At 27.5% G+C, this 17,917-nt stretch overlaps 3 protein-coding genes across 7 annotated transcripts; 1 reads left to right on the forward strand and 2 right to left on the reverse strand.

Moving 5' to 3' along the window:
• Positions 1-3,075: 3,075 nt before the first annotated feature.
• Positions 3,076-10,168, reverse strand: LOC112686160 (broad-complex core protein isoforms 1/2/3/4/5-like). 5 transcript variants are annotated; one of them, XM_025558350.1, is made up of 8 exons: positions 9,991-10,168; positions 9,518-9,743; positions 9,234-9,425; positions 8,957-9,166; positions 8,640-8,895; positions 8,484-8,576; positions 8,117-8,336; positions 3,817-3,905 (listed from the first exon to the last, which is right to left on the reverse strand). In XM_025558350.1, exons 2-7 carry the CDS (start codon positions 9,698-9,700, stop codon positions 8,140-8,142), a joined length of 1,131 nt encoding a protein of 376 aa, XP_025414135.1. In that variant the 5' UTR covers positions 9,701-9,743; positions 9,991-10,168; the 3' UTR covers positions 3,817-3,905; positions 8,117-8,139. The 5 variants fall into 5 exon arrangements, with proteins under 5 accessions (XP_025414130.1, XP_025414131.1, XP_025414133.1 ...); XM_025558349.1 differs by having other exon boundaries at positions 8,117-8,357; XM_025558345.1 differs by lacking the exon at positions 8,117-8,336 and having other exon boundaries at positions 3,076-3,905; positions 9,991-10,164.
• Positions 10,169-10,297: 129 nt separating this feature from the next.
• Positions 10,298-12,184, forward strand: LOC112686161 (nuclear nucleic acid-binding protein C1D-like). The gene is made up of 2 exons (XM_025558351.1): positions 10,298-10,666; positions 11,638-12,184. Exon 2 carries the CDS (start codon positions 11,650-11,652, stop codon positions 12,100-12,102), a length of 453 nt encoding a protein of 150 aa, XP_025414136.1. The 5' UTR covers positions 10,298-10,666; positions 11,638-11,649; the 3' UTR covers positions 12,103-12,184.
• A 2,795-nt stretch (positions 12,185-14,979) lies between these two features.
• Positions 14,980-16,556, reverse strand: LOC112686162 (NADH dehydrogenase [ubiquinone] 1 subunit C2). The gene is made up of 3 exons (XM_025558352.1): positions 16,258-16,556; positions 15,592-15,735; positions 14,980-15,188 (listed from the first exon to the last, which is right to left on the reverse strand). The coding sequence occupies exons 1-3, from the start codon at positions 16,451-16,453 to the stop codon at positions 15,139-15,141; spliced, it is 390 nt and encodes a 129-aa protein (XP_025414137.1). The 5' UTR covers positions 16,454-16,556; the 3' UTR covers positions 14,980-15,138.
• Between the last annotated feature and the right edge of the window lie 1,361 nt (positions 16,557-17,917).

Genomic DNA, 17,917 nt, shown 5'->3' on the forward strand with positions numbered 1-17,917 from the left:
TTTATTATTATTTTATATTTTATACGTGTACCAATTAACCAAAACAATATATAAATGTTTAGTTTTATTTATTTTAGATCTTAGAGATGTTTTATTTATTTAATGTATTTTTATTTATTTATTTATTTTATTTTATTTTTTTTTTTTTTAACGCCTATTTACACCCGTTTAATACATCTAATTTATTTATAAAAACAAATATATTAAGATAATATTGACACGTTGTTCATATTTAAAGTATTATTTTTGTTATAAATTTAAATAACAATATGCCTGGTCGATGAATATTAAAAAATATAATATATTTAGAGCAATCTTAGTATTTTTAAGAATTTTTGATGATTTATTTATATATAGCCATTTATATATAAATATAATTTTTTAAATTACTTTATTAAAATTTATGGAAAAAAAATTTTCTTATAGAAATCACACAATTTTTAGTTACCTTTAAGGCTTTAAAATGTACATTTTAATATGATTTTGCTATATTTATTTTTAAATAATATATATTTAAAATATAAATCTATATAATATAATATAATTCTACTATCCGGCGTTTGGTTCCTCTGCGCTATTTTTATTTTGTGCTATGAGAAAATTGTTAATTTATGAGATGGAAATAAAAATATAATTGATGAGTATACTTAAAATATTACTATATTAGGTAGAAATATATACCTATGGATATTTTCAATGTTTTATGTAATTAAAAGATATTATATATTTAACTTTGCTTAAAAAACAAAATTTAAAAAAATTGAATTGTTTTAGTGGATATAATAAAATTATCTTCAACGAAAATATTCAGCGTGTTTTATTTTAATTTACACTGCAACTCAACATGAATCCTCAAAACCTAAAATTCTGTTCATTGGTAGTTTACCTTAGATTGATGACTATAACATTATATGTCTGATTAAAAAATAAAATTAATAATCAACTAATAGTACTATATTTTATGACTGACTAAAAGAAAAAAAATTAACTTTACTCATAATTTATTTCTAAAATAAAGGAAATGTGAAGAACCAGTACGATTCCAAATTTAATAGTTATCAAAATAACAGGTATATTTGTAGCAATTAATTAATTCTACCCAACCTCAAATCAGTTTTGTGATTGCAACAATAAAAGTTTACATGAAACATTGATTTTAGAAGTTACTTTATTTATTCTAAAATCAATGTAATAATTATCTAATTTTTAAAAATATGTCCTATTTAACCTTCTATAAGTTGATTTATGCGTCAAATTAATTTATATACTTGTCTAACTTGATTAATTCCAAATGCATTGTGGTAATACAACTAATTGTTGATAAAATGATTAAAAAATAATTTTCAAAACTAATATATACACGTATATTACAAGATGACATAATTATTAGATTTTTTTTCTTTTTGACTATTATTGTTTTTCTCCATAGCCCAAATATCATTTTTTTACTATATTTAAAATTAAAAATAATTTACTCACTTATAGTCGATATAATATATTTGATATTATAGTCAATCATAATGGTTGGCAAATTGAAGCATTCAGGATAAATTTACATTGAATGGTTAGATAAGGCAGAAAGTTCAATACTTACACCAAAACCAACAAAGCATAGATAATATATATAATGCTGCCAACAAACTTTCACATGACTTAACTTGTATACATAATTAATTTAATTATTACCTTTCTGTATTCGCATACTAGTGATGTCTACCAAAATATGTACCAATTATAGGTAATACTATCAATAATCCATACGACTTGAAGTTAACTTGAAATCAATCAGGACACTTCTTCAGATTTATATCCTCAACTTCAATAATATAAAAATATTTAAATATTGTATTCTCTATTTAAAATAATAGTTAAGTATAATTTAAAACATTGGCCTCATCAATATCAAATAAACTTCATGCCAATATCTATTTTCAGAATTTTCATTGTTGTAATTCATCAACCTTTAATGATGGACAAAAAGTAGGCAGTTTTTATAATATTGCTTTGGATAAAATCAAAGAAAATATATCGGTTTCGAATCCTTTAATCTTACCTTTAGGTAAAATAGCAGACTAAAAATAGGGTAAAAACAACATATTTACAACAAATCAGCCTACATAAAATATATATTTGATTTTATTACAATTATTACTCATTCATAAACATAATATATATATTAATATTTAATATATAAATTAAATGTTAGTTGACTCATTCTATGTTAAAAAAAATAATATATATATATATATATACATATTATATATATTTTTTAAAATACTATAAACTATAATCAGTCAATACACACTTTGGAACCCGAAAAAGAAAGAAATACTAAGTTTCACTAAGATAAATAAAAAAGAAGAAAAAAGAAAAAACCAAATAAATTAAATGGTACTATATATAAATCCTAAATAAAATAAAACCCTAATTAATAATACAAAAAGACCCGTGAAAATCATTGACAAAAATAATATTAAGATTATTTAAGCTAAATAAAATAACATAGGGACTGTAGCAAACCAAAAGATAATTGTGCGGTGTATACAATTTCTAAAATAAATTGAAAAAATATCAAATAAAACCATGTGCAAAAAGCACACATAATATTAGACTGAATAAAGTTATAAAATGTTGATGGTAAATCAGTTCCATAATATCTTTGGTAATATTAATTTCATACATGGTAAAACTATGATTATGACTGTTACAATATTTATTGCTAAAGAATATAAATTGAAATACTATGTAGTAATAGATGATTTATTCAACCAAATGAATAAAAAATAGTTTTGGATCATCTCTTAATTATTAACTAAAAATACAATTCAACGGTAATATTTGAATAATATTATGGTTTTTCAATTTTTTTTTTCAGTCTTAGACTCGTTTGGCCTTTATAGATGTTGCTGTAAAAGCAAACTTTGTTAATAAATATTTATACAATAAAATTTGATTGTTTCTTTTTCATTACTTATTATCATTATTGGCACTCTAAATATATATATATATTCTAAAATTAAATTTATAAATGTATAATAAATATACACATTTACCTATGTATATACTTTTATATATTTAATACATTAATAAAAATATTTAAAATTAAATTTCAGGTATAAATTTACAATTTAAAACAATGAAGAATCAAAACCGGTAAAAATTGACCAAACCCTTCCCCCCATCATACATATATATATATATATATATATATATATATATATATATGTACAAATGTATATGTGTATTATATATATTTTCATAATATTAATAGACATAAGTTAATTAATCAATAGTTAATCATGAAGGATTATCCATAATTTAAACCTCCAAATGAGTCATGCGCGAAGCGCACCCGATATCAAAAATTTCACCGGCCGATGCTGGTGGAAATAGTGGTTAAAGTGGAGATAAAGGTGGCCCTGAAGTTGCCTGGCTTGTTAATTGATATGGAGATGGGAGATCCAATGAGATTTTGTTTAGGAACGGTGAAGAGGGCGGTTGCTGTATAATGTAACCACCGGTTGTATTGGTGGCATTTGAAGACTGGTTAAAACAAGCGACAGGTGATGAACCAGTCAGATATGAACCAGCAGTATTATTGATGGGTTGTTGTACTGGAGTCGATTGCTGATGTGGTTGGTGTTGTTGCTGTTGCTGCTGGCCGACCGTGGTATTGTTGTACACTTGATATGTACCCGAGTTATTCGGGTTGGAGGTTGTGTGCTCCTTGTGGTAGATGTTAATGTGTGCACGTAGACTGTATTTGTTCTTAAACACCTTACCGCACACACTGCAACCAGCAGGATTGTATTCATCACTATGCCTAATACGCATGTGTTTTAATAGGTTAGACTTATTGGAGATCACTTTTTGGCACAAAGGACATGGCCGACGTCCTAGACGGTCTGAAAAAAAAAAAAAAACCAAATAATTTTATTTACTAAAATAACATAAGTGTCAAAACGGATGAGGTAAATTAGACATTGTGCAACATAATTCGTGCAATTATCAAGATGGTGAGTACCATATCACCAACACAAAATTAATATTTGTGTTATTAGCCTATATATCAATATATATATATATATATATTGATATAACTGGCACTGTATTTGAAATTAATTACTATTAAATAAATAAAGTATTACAATTTATAATTGTATAATAGTTCAGATCAACATAGTAATAATCATAAACTATAAGATTTATTTATATTTTTTAATAATTATTATTCTATGGCAGCTAATTACAATATCATTATTCAATAATGTAATAGCTAACATCAAAACAATAACATATAATTCATAATTAACACTGTCAACTAAGAAATATCAACATTGACTGAAGAAATTCAAACAAGACTTGTATACAATATGAGTAAAATAGTAATAACCTACTTAAAAGTTAATATATACTTCTTGAAATTATGTACATATTTCTGTATATTTTAAAACCTACAAATAAAGAAAAAAGACACAAGATAATGACAAAAATTACATAGCCCTATCGCTAACAGTCATATTATACTTCTTTGTTGTATCATAGTTATACTTACAAATAATATATGATTGAATTGAAAAATATAATACCCAAAATGCTTTAATTCATTCATATTTTATTTGAAAGTATAACTATGATACTACAAAGAAATAAAATGTAACTTAAAATCAAAAAATAATATTAAATAATTTATGAACAAATGTTATAAATAAATATTTTAAGTACTTAGGAAAACTTTTACAGTAAAATATTCATGTAATCAAAAAAAAAAAATTCTGAATAATAATATTTAATACTTATTTAATTTATTCATATATACAAAAATACTAAATTGACCTTATGAACATAAAATGTTTACAAGTTTAGGTTATTATGAATTAATTACTCCATTATAATATTGATAATATTGAATTTACATATTACAACAAATTAATTAAATAACTGAAGTTCTAAATAAATTGTATTCAGTTATACCTACGTAGTTAAAAACATATCCTATTATTTTTATTTGCTTACTGAGATTACTGTTTTACTTAATTTAGTTTGAATATAAATAATTTAATTAACAATTTTAATAATTGGCACATGTCTTTAAAATAAATAATACTTGGGTCAAATCAAACATTGAAATATTATTACAAACAACATAAATATTTAACAAAATAATAAAAATGGAAATAGTTAATAGAATACATTAGTATAATTTAATAATCTGTCATAAGAATAAAAATATATTATATACTATATTCCTAATGATTGCTTAGGAATATAGTCAACTTTTAATTTACATCCAATAAAAAAATTGATTTTTCGATCATATATTTTTAATTTTAATACAACATGCATTCAAAAATAAACCAACCATAATGAATAATTTCTAAAATAATATTATAACAAAATACTCATAGTCGATAATTTTATCAAAATATATGTTAATTATTGTTATTAATTTTTTAAATTTTAATCAAGAATTTATTATATTATTACATTAACCTAAGTACTGAAGAATAATAATTTATGGGTAAATACAATTACAGTAATCTGTACAATACTATCCTTATACTTTGTCCTAAACCTCCATTAGTCTTATTTTCTTCATCCCTTATGCATACACCAACAGCCCTCATACATTCTCAATTGTATGTAACCATATCTTCTTTTGGTCTTCCTCTTCCTCTTTTCCCTTCAACGTTCATTTTCATAACCATAACTCTTACTGCATTTATTTTTTCTTATTTCATCACATGTCCAAACATCTCCTCAGTCAATTTTCTCTCATCTTGTCCACTATTGATGCTATACCAATACTATCTCTCAAAAATTATCCTTATTCTACCTTCTCTTATCACTTCACTCATCCATCTAAGCATTCTCATTTCCACTACACTCATACTCTGTTCTATTCCCTTATCAACTGTATAACATTCTGAACCATTTAGCATAGTTGGTCTCACTACACTTCTGTAAAATTTACATGTCAGCCTTATTGAAATTCTTTTATCACATAAAACACCCGAAGCTTTTCTCCATTTCATCCAACCACACTTAATCCAATGTTTTATATCCATGCCAAAACCCCCATCCTTTTATACAAATAATCCTAAAAGTTTAAAGTTCTCAACTTCACCTATCACTTCATAGCTTATTGTCATGTGTCTCATCATCCTCTCAGCATCAGAGCATCTTTCTCCAAAGTCATATTCTATATACTCTATTTTATTTCTACTTATTCTCAATCTCTTTCTGTTAATTACTGTTAACACTTACATTTTGGATAATTTATTAAAAACACATTTTGAATAAGATAACTATACTAATAACCATTCATTATCAGTAAATTAAATAAATATGAACCATAGAATTTAAAAAGTAATACAAATTTAAACCAAATTCAATAAACCAATAACTTTCATCTAATAAAATGACATTTTTTGTACAATACATATATATGAATTAATATTATTAAAGTAAGATTTCATTTGAACCTAACTTTTAGTAACTGAAATTATTTTAATCAAAAAATATTTAAGTTCATAATTAATATTGAATGATAAGTGCTCCAATAGATTCATATATACACATAAATAAATTTACAATCCAATTGGTACTTAATTTTTTTTTCAAATGTATAAACAGTTTTAAAAAGCAATAAAAATATTTTTGACTAATTTTTAGTATTTTGTTTAATTTAAAAATCTTCTAACTAAATAAACATTTATGAATGTTTGGAATTTATACTTCTATTTTAAAATAATTTTGAATTTCGAGTTCTAAACCAATAGATGTATGTAATATAATGTAATTCAATAGACAAAATGCATTTGAATGTTTAAATGTTAGTATTTGTAATACTTGATAGTTACAAAAACCATTTGATTTATTTAAATTTATACAGTTTGTAAATTTTACTTAAATAATTCTAAACAAAATATATTTTTTATACAAATATTTAAAGTAAGACCAAGCATTTATTAACATAAAGTTTCATTAACTTCAGTCAAGAGCACTTTAAATATTTTGAATAAACTACAGTAAATCAAATTTTACTAGTAACTTTTTCGATTAACTAATGATTGTTTTTTATATTACATAATTTATCTAAGTAACTCATCGAAAAACTTTTGTTCAACATTAAAACCTCTAACTGATAACATTTTATTATATTAAATTGTATAAAATCAAAACATAACTAATTTTACCCAGAAACAATTTAAAAGTTACAATTAATAAACATGATAATTATATATATATATATATATATATATTAGTTACTGACTTGATAAATGGTTATACTTCAAGTGACTTGATCGAATAAAAATTATTATTAATACATAAAAAAGATAAATCCTAATTAACCTACTTGGAAAGTTTGATTTGAATTGAAAAACAAGAATCAGATTTCACGATTTCCAAAATACAACTGGATTTTTATGATTATAATGAAATTATAATTTGAAACAAGGATAATATAAATTAATAAATAATAGTATTAAAATATCAATGATTATACTTGGTGTCACTAATCTATCATTTCATTTTAAAATAAACAATAATTAAATAATTAATTACTTAAATGCATAATAAATCAATGATCAATGCATGAAACATACTGAAAACTAAAAAGTACAATTTTGACAAAATAAATAATACATTCCAATTTGGATAGAAGTCATAAAATAAATACCAATGCTCAAAAAGTTTATGTACTTTTTTGTTTAAGGCTTATGTTATTTAGAATATTTTTTATACTTGTATAACTATATATATTTACTATTTACAGACCGAATTTCATAAATTTCATCTTACTGTTATTTTGAAAAGAATAGTGTGTACAAATAATATTTTTGATTAAATAATCAACAGAAACCACCAAATAGAATAGTTTCAATATTGTTAGACAATTAACATAAAGCTGAAGTTAATAAATATTATGTTACTATTAACAATCAATATTACATTATATAATTAATCAATTAATTGGTGTTATACTTGTTTTAAGAGTAAAATTGTTAATTTTTGAATTTGTACATATTTGGAATGTTTAGTGCTCGAGACTTCCCTATCACAAACAATACACCATGCTCCGTCTGACCGACAACCATTTTTGTCCACTTACACAAAATATTTCATCAATCATCATCACAATCTGACATTGTGCTCTTGTCGCATGTGCGTTTTGTACGCCTCGCGATACACAAATGAACTGGGGCAAAGGTAACAACACAGCCGGCGCATCAAGTCCGAATGCATTAAACGCACATGATACTTCAGCGACGACTGGTTGTTGTACATCTGTCCGCAATGGGGGCAGTCCCCACACTGGGCCAGGTGGGATCCTGTAAAAATATGTGCGCCATCTGCATGGCTCATAAGCCACGAAATAAATTCATTTCCAATATGGGAAAAGATTGTTTCTTTTTTCTCATTAAATCGATATAATTTACCTACAATCTAATATGTTATTACGGATATGTAAATATTACCTGCAGTTGTTAATGATGAGTCAGAAATACATTGGTTGGTAGGTGTTGATGCTATTGCAAAATCAATACTACTAGACGAACTTGTGCGGATATCTGAAAATTTAATCAGTTTAATAGAATTTAAAATAAAAAATAAATATATATAAAAAAAATTACCTTTTGGATCATTTAACATACGAGAAGCAATTAATGACTTATCAAACATAGAAGTAGAATGTGAAGCATCTTCTTCTTTATCTAAATCCACATCTTCATAATCATCACCATCAGGTTCTTGTGCATACTGATCATCACCAAAATCATCTTTTGATCCGTCTTCATCAATATAACAATCGGTATCAATATTGCCATCATCCATGTCATCAACTTTTAATCGACTTAATATATCAGTTTCACTACCAGTTGTTTCATCCTATTAAATTATAAATAAATTACTATCGTATTAATTATCAAATATAATATTTTATTTTTACCATATACTCTGTACCATCATCTGAATGTTTTTTTAATTTTACTGGGAGACATTTCTTTCTTTTTGCAGATACTTTATCATTAGGAGAATTTGGGGATTCAGATTTAACTGTTGAAGATGATGTATCTTGCACCTCAGTTTTATTATTATTAGTAGACAGTTGCTGTAATGGGGGAACAGCATTCTTTTCCAAACTAGTTCTAGTTGATTCCTACAAAACAAATCAACTATTAAGTAAACTATTATAATTTTGCTTGATAAAAATATTGTATACTTACTAAATCTGTATTAATGGTTGAAGCAGCACCTGCAAGACCTCTGATCTGTAATAATTCAGCAGTACGTAAAAAGGATGCTAATTTTTTTTCTGATATATATACAGTGCCTTGGTACACAAAATTGAGCAATGCCTTAACATCATCTTGATTTACATCTTTTAAAATTACAACTGGATGTTTACAAGGATTATCCTAAAAATATGATCAATATATCAAAAGTGCAATATTAACACACAAACAAAAATAATCTACTTAAACATAATTAATAATAATCTTTAATTTACCTTGAATACATTCCGAAAATAAGAACTGCACATGGACAATACTACTTTATGAGCTTTGAACAGTTGTCCATCACATGATAAAGTGACATCTACAAGGTCTTCACTAGTACGAAGGCTGTCCAATTCGGTGACCATATTCAATGGATAGTTGTTCCATTTCAGACAAAAATGATCAGCAGTCATTGTGAATCCGAATCAAACATCAACAACAGTAAATCACCAAGCCCTGGAGCACAAGAAGTTAACTCTAAACAACAAATAATAAAACGTGTGGTTCAAGCATCATTTCAAGATCTGTTTGTCAACCCATTCACTGTTTAATAAAACTAATCATACTTCAACAACAATACCGTACACATGAATATTTAAATATAAAATGTGTGTATAAATATATTATTTTCATATAAACATAATATATGTAAATGTGTACCTTTTTAAGTCTATGTTATGGAAAAACAGAACTCCGGACTTACCGCACTAGTGAGCTATTCAGAGACATTCGTACTGGCAATGGACGCCAAAACGTTATTCACGTTTGACGGGGTGAATTACAAGCAAAGGACGAGGCCATTAATAAACCAACAATCAATGTTCTATTTAAGTAATAATTATTTCTTTTTTTTTTATTATTATTATTATTATTATTATTATTATTATTAATAACAATTAATTAAACTGTTCTTATCTAAGATGACTAATTCCACGCAGGTTGACCAATGGGCGGGACAAAGTCACACGTAAATGCACACTGCGCACACACGTTTTTCTGTCGTCTGTCCGCGCCGCCGTCGCGTTTACCCGATACCGCTCCACCACGCAAGCCGAACAAAAAATTAAACAATGCTCAGTGCGTCGTCCTGCCCACGGTGTCGTGTGGTGCACAATATGTAGTACGGTGTCCGTCACCTGACAACAGTTATGGTATTCGAAAGCTTATCATTAATTAGTGTCGTATAATTAAGACTCAATCGTAAACGTGTAAAACAATATTTATAATTCAATACGATCCGTGATTATATTAACCGCTATTTTAACTGTTTTGTTACTGATACGGCACGTGATTTCCGTGTAACTCATTGTCTCCTCATAAACCGCGCGCGCCTGAAGATTCTACGTTCGAATCGTTTTTTTTTAGATTATTGTTCGATAGTAAGTCTACACTATTTATATTAATCGACGATTCTTGATCCGTTGAATGCCATAATAATCTCAATTATGATTTGTTTTGTAATGAATATTTATTGATTTCGCCATATCGTGTTAATGAAACATCAGCGTTCGGGGAAAATATACTAATATTTCTTGAGTACCTAGATACTCGGTAATGCTGCTGTTTTTTAAATCAATGATATAAAAATCAGTATATTAGTACGATAAAATAGATGTTATGCTTAATAGACACTAGCTAACTATAATATTGATTACTTAAATATTTCACTTTCAGAAACTAGTGATCCCTATTCTACTTTATAAATTTGGATATCATGTGTCTATTTATTTAGTGTTGTACATTTATTGCTGAATTAAGTTTTTTATTTTATTTATTTACTATAAATTTAACTGACTTTAAATGTCCTTTATTATAAAGTATTGATTACAGAAAGTACTTAACAGTCAATTACAATATGATATTAAATAGAATAAATTAATTAATCTAAGTTAATTAAATTAAATTGTCGTTGTAATAATAGAGGTTAGTAAAAATAACTAAAATTTAAAAATTTTATATAATAGTTCATTTTTTAAACAACAGATTGTTACCTATATATACTTATATTAAAAAAACATTAGTTTTGAAAAACTGCTGAGACATATTCAACAAATCATGAATAATATAAATAATATTGACTAAAAGAAAAGCCCTAGGTAGGAATGAATTTGTATCAGTGTTTGTTTTATAAAACGGAATGTTAAATAAATCTAAATTACAGATGTGTTTGAGGAACACAGAAATTAATTTGGGCTTAGATCTCAGAACAAATAACAAAACCATTTCAAATATCAAAAATTAACATTATATCAAATAATTTATGGAATATATTCATAATTTAATAATTTATTTTATTTTATTGATTAATTCTCAAATTATTAACTACCAATTTTCCTTATTTATGATTTAGAATAAATTGAAAATGGCTACATTGGACTTGGATGAAGATTTACTTAAAGATGAAGAATTGGTTAATAGTATTCAGAATTTGGATAAGTCAATCATTGAAATTGAAGCATTACTTGAATCACAAATTGCTATAGATTATACCTCTTTATCAGTTGAAGAAAAAATTAAGCATGATTTGCTAAATGTTTTTGCATTAAATAGTTTATATTGGATGTATTTGCGAATGAATGGCACTGATCCAACTACCCACAATATCAAACGAGAGCTTGATCGAATAAAATCAACTATGGATATAGCTAAAGGTGCTATGTCCAAAAAGAATATGCTAAGAGTAGATAAGGGCGCTGCTGGGAGAGTTATTGAACATGCTCTTTGGACACCAGAGGAAAAAAAACGTAGGTTACAAGTCATGGAAAATTCTAATAAAAAAATTAAATTTAATGAAAATGGTGATCCATTACCATGATCCACTCTTATTATCTTTTATAATGTACTTTATTATGAGTTGTATGTTAACGTTATTAAACTATATTTTTTATTTCTACTTATTTTATCCTTTGGTACTTGTTGGATCCTTACATTAAATTTAACTAAGCAGAAATATACCTAGATACTATTGATCTGGCGATTAAAGTTAAAAATATCATATTGGTTTTTAAGCAAAACCTTTATTTTCATCAGTTATAATGAACACACATTTTTTTTTATATTAATAAACATTGTTTAAAGCAATGGTTCTCAACTTGGGGATTTTACTATCCTAGAGAAGTGTGAGCATTTTTAAAAACCATTAATTTCAAATAATACTTAAACAAACTTAACATCTTTTTTTTCAATCATATCAATTGACCAGCACGGATTCGTTCCAGGTCGATCGACTGTGACCAGCCATGTTGACTTTTTCTCCTTTTTACACAAGACATTTGAACTAAATAATCAAGTTGATGTGATATACACCGATTTTTCTAAAGCATTTGATTCTATTGATCATAGAGCTCTTCATTATGTTTTTGACAGACTAAGTGTTGGCGAGCTTTTACTATCATGGATTAGTTCCTATCTTAGTGAGCAACACCAATTTGTAAGTCTCTTGGGCAAATCATCCGATCTCTTTCGAGCGTCATCCGGAATACCTCAAGGTAGCCATCTAGGACCCTTATTATTCAATATTTGTATTCACACTGTGTGCTCAACTGTCGCCTTCTCCCATTTGCCTATGATTCCAAGATTTTTCATATGATATCATCATACAGTGATCAACTCGTTCTACAAAACACCCTTGATAAATTCGCCGCCTGGTCTAATTTCTTTAATTTGTTGCTAAATATTGCCAAATGTAATGACTTTTCATCGTTCTAGGTCAATAATGCCCTTTGACTACAAACTAAGCGGACTACTGTTCAACGCGTTAACCAAATCCAGGATTTGGGTATTTTGTATGTGCCCTCGCTCGATTTTAGTCAGCACATCGATATTATGGCTGATAAAACTTTTCGAATATTGGGTTTTATAAGACACGCTGTTAATTTTAATTCCCTAAATTGCTTACTGGTTCTCTACAATGCATTGGTTCGTTCGGTTCTTGAGTATGAGTCTGTGATCTGGTCACCATACACCGCCGCTGACATTCGACCTATTGATCGTGTGTAAAACTATTTTATGAACTTTGCTGAGTATTGTCTAAATATCCCACATCCGAAATATGATTACAGGCCTATTATTCAAGCTCTTAATTTAAATTATATTTCAGCTAAGCGCGATAAACTTGGAACTAATTTCATTCGAGGTTTGATTGATTGTCGAGTCGATGATCCGAGGCTTCTCGAACAACTCGATTTTCGTATTCCCAATAATATTAGGCTGCAATGCTCTTTTTACCCCCCAAATAATAAGTCTAACTTCGCCAGAAATGCCTCACTCTCAAAGATTGATGCGTGTAGCAAACTTGCCTTTGTTATTTTAATACGAAGACGCACATTTTTTGCTTGTTGTTTCTTGTTTCTTATTTGTAATTTCGTTATTTTTATTATTAAACCTTAGTTATTTAAGTTAAACCATAATAACAATACTGTATTTATATAATATCTTGTATTCTTTACGTATTATTGTAAAAATCTGATTGGGATTAATTCTAATAAAAAAAAAAAAAAAAAAAACATTACCGATTATTGGTGCTTGGAATATAATGAAGGATAGTCAAAAAGTAGATGGGAGAATCATTTAAGCCAAGTTTGTATGCATGATCTGGAAGAAGCGAGTGGACGATGGTAGGTCTAGATCAGTGGTTTTCAACCATTTTAACAATGCGGCACACTTCATCTCCCACAAAATTTTCGCGGCACACCAATCCAAATATTATGTGAATCATATTTTATGTATATACAAAGCAGTTATATATAGTTCGCGTGCACCATAGCACGAGCCGCCACTGATAATATATATATATATATATATATATTACCGGCAATATACATAATACGAGATTTGTTTAGGTATTATGTATGTATAATGCCAAACGTGGGTGAAATAGGCAATATGATGAAAAAAAACAAAATTAGGCATCGTCTAATACCAACAACTTACCGTTTATCATAAATGTGCGTGCACGAGTATTAATATACATTATACATTTTAAGAATGTTTAAGTATTTGTGATATTTATCTATAAATATGAAGATTATACAAATCATAAAATGTGTACTGACTTTATCATAAATAAAAACCATTTACATTTCTATTCATATCTGGGGTGAATACAGCACTTGGCCATAATTGTAAGTAATTAAGTATCAATTATGTTAGAGTAATAAACACTTTAAATATTTTAACATTGTATAATGATAACCATCAAGCATAGTTAGAATAATAATACAATGATTTTTATTAAATTATGAAATTTGGCTAAACCCCGAACTAAAAAGAAAATATGAAACAATAATTAAACAACTCAATATTGAATACACTCAAATAATGCACAGCTTCTTGATGAGCGTACATTAATCTCCACTATGTTGCATGTTCTATTAAAAATCAACAACATCATCACCGAATGTCAAAAATACCAACACTACTACAACCAACTCCACATTTTTAAACAAATATACCAAATCCCCAAGACACAAGGAACTGAAATAAATTTTTGAAAAAATCTGAATTATATAATTTAATATAAAACCTATGAATTGTTAAAAAGGTAAAATATACTAATGACCTAAATGTCGATGTGTATAAGATCAATAAAAAAAAAATAATACATTGAATAGTTATAAATGCCATATTTTAAAAATTGTTAATAGTTTACTAATTAAGAAAAAATAAACTTAAATAAAATAACTAAAGATAATAAAAGTTTCTATTGATGTTATATTTGTACAGCTGTTTAAACTGTATAAAAAAATAATCTACAATTACACTTTTTTTACAATTGAAATACTTAACTTAAACAACAACATTTTAATTCATTATCTGAAAAACCAATTCTAAATTTGTAAATATTTAAAAATTAACGAACAGGGACCCATTCTTTGAACATTTCACCAACCTTCTTGCGTTCTAAAACAAAAAAATTCAAATTATTATTAACAAAACAAGAAAAATCAAAAAAAATTTATAAATTAAAAACATCTAAAAGTAAAGTTGATTATTAGGTAAACAAATTTATTATCAAACTAGTGAACTACTAAGTGGCGTACTAAATAGAATATAACAAGTATTAAAATTTGATTGAATTAATTGGGCTAGTAGCTAAATGTTGCGATACATTTTTTTTTTTCTAAAACTAAATATCAATTATTTCCTTAATAATGATAAAGATATTAATTAGATTTTATTTAGATGAAATATAAAGTAAAAGCAAACTGTTATTTTATTTTTAAATTACATTTTGATACAGATGTTTAACTTATTTTAAATAATATATAAATAAGAAATCATATTATGTATTTGATAAACAAACCAGGTGGTGGAAAATCTTCAGGGTGTAATTGAACATAATGCCTATACATAGCATCCTTGTCGGCTAGATAAGTATCTCTATATTTGTTTACATAATAAAGTATTCCAGCACCTACAATACCAGCACCCAATTTGACGTGTAATCCTGTAAAAAAAGTTAATTTTTTCAATAGAGTAGTTAGATAAATATAAAGCCCATAACATTAGAACTTTTTTTTTTTTTTTTTTTTTTTTTTTATTTAAACTTTGTAAATACAATTAGTTTCAACAATTACGAATTATAAAATACAATTATTGTTACAAAAGCATTAGAACAGTATAAAATAAAATTAGATTAAAAAGCCTGAATGGTTAAAGAAAGATAGTATACTTAAAATGATGTTTTTTTGTTTATTAGAAAAAATATTTATTGTATCGAAAGGGATGTTGGAGGTGTTCAAAATAGATAGTAGGTGGTCACGATGTGTTGATAGGCTGGGGCAGATGTAGAGTAGATGGTTAATATCACAGACCATAGGGTCATGGTGTAGTGTGCAGTAAGGGGAATCGTTCAGTGACAGTTTAAAGGAGTGAGAAGGAAGTCGAGTATGTCCAAACCGGAGGCGGGAGAACGATGTTATGCATTTTCGATGAATATCAAGGTTGTGGAACCAACATTAGAACTTACCAGCATATATTGGTTTTCTAGCCATTACATCTTGATACCATACTGCACCACTACCTACAAAAAACCCCAAGAAAGGTAACCATTTGTCATTCAACCATGTCGAATGGTATTTTTCGTAATCTGGACCATTTGTCAAAAGGTTTAATGGAGTGGGATCTACCGTAGTTGCAACTTCATATTCCACGATGGGTTTCATAATTGACTAATTGAAAGAAAATAATAATTCCAAAACGCACCAACTTAAAAGATCTTAAGGATAAAATAAAATGTTATTTGACCCTTTATCAAAACTTTATCAATTATTTCATAATCCCTGTCCGATCGACAGATCAGTGTCACCAACTAACGAATAACACGATTTTATATTCGATTCTACCGTGGGAAAAATTAGATTAAAGTTTTTGCTACCACCTTATTTTATGTTTTTGACTGTTAATTTATAATATTTAAACTAAAAACCCTTTGTCCCAAATTAATATTTATGTTGTCAAGACAATTTACTCAAGGTGACAGGATATTAAAAAAGAACGACTTATTTCTAAACACTCTGCTTCTTCGCTCTTAGCACGGTAGTAAATATTATATTATCTCAACATATCATCTAATCGGCTAAGTTCATTATTGTGTTATCATTATTGTATTATCATTATTGTTATCATGATATGAATAAATTACTTTTGAAATAAAATTACTTTAGATCACACGGACGATTTATTATAGTACGTCTTCTCCACAATCATATATTGATGCGCATATGGAGCGGCGTAATAACAATGCAACTTTTAAGTTGCTCTAGCGGCCGACAGAAGAGCGATAAAACTGTCTCCGTCTGGTTTCCATTCCCATAGTTTAGTGTCTACGTTAAGCCGGGTTTACACGACGCGAATCAAGATTCGACATGATTCGCCCTGTCTGAACTTGCCTCGGGTAATAAGCGAGTCAAGCGAGGATGCCTGGTGGCGAACAGAAGCTTAGTCGGTATTTGGACGCGCAACAAAGAAGATTCGCATATTTGTTTCTTTGTTGTTTTGTTGTTTGGTTCAACATCACCGACAACAAAATAGCCATTCCAAGTGGACCCAAATTCTTGGGATAACCTAACAAGGGAACAATACAGAGTTTTAAGGCAAATTATATACTTGAAAGTTTGTGTGCTTTTTTTCTGTTTCTATTTCTGACAAAGCCGTGTATTTTAGAAGCTTTGTTTATGATCAAGTTATGGTTCAGCTTGAAAGATACGTCAGATTCAAAGTGAATACCCAAATCCATAATTACTTCAATCCTAGTTAAATTAGTATCGTTCAAATAAAGTGGATAATTTTGTTGGAAACGAGTGTGTCCGGAACGGTGGTGGAGGCCGCGCAGTGTTTTTCTTACTCAAATATTCGGCGATAACATATTTCAGCGGAGACGCGGTTCTGTAACTACCCCGCGAAACTCAGCAAAGTCGAAATCTGTATCGCGACCGTCATATTTTGCTAGATTTAATCGTCCAACGAACGAGTCGAATCGGCGATCACAGCGGAAGCTGCAGTCGATACGATTCGTAACGTAGGAAAAAATCGTTTATTGAGATTGACTCGTCACCCAGTGCTGGCCGAAAAACGTTCGAAACAAATACGACGCACTGCAACGGGGTACCATGGGATACGGATGTTTC

The sequence above is a fragment of the Sipha flava genome, unplaced genomic scaffold, assembly GCF_003268045.1.
Source record: "Sipha flava isolate LNK unplaced genomic scaffold, YSA_version1 2_pilon_pilon, whole genome shotgun sequence".
Classification (NCBI taxonomy): Eukaryota; Metazoa; Arthropoda; class Insecta; order Hemiptera; family Aphididae; genus Sipha; species Sipha flava.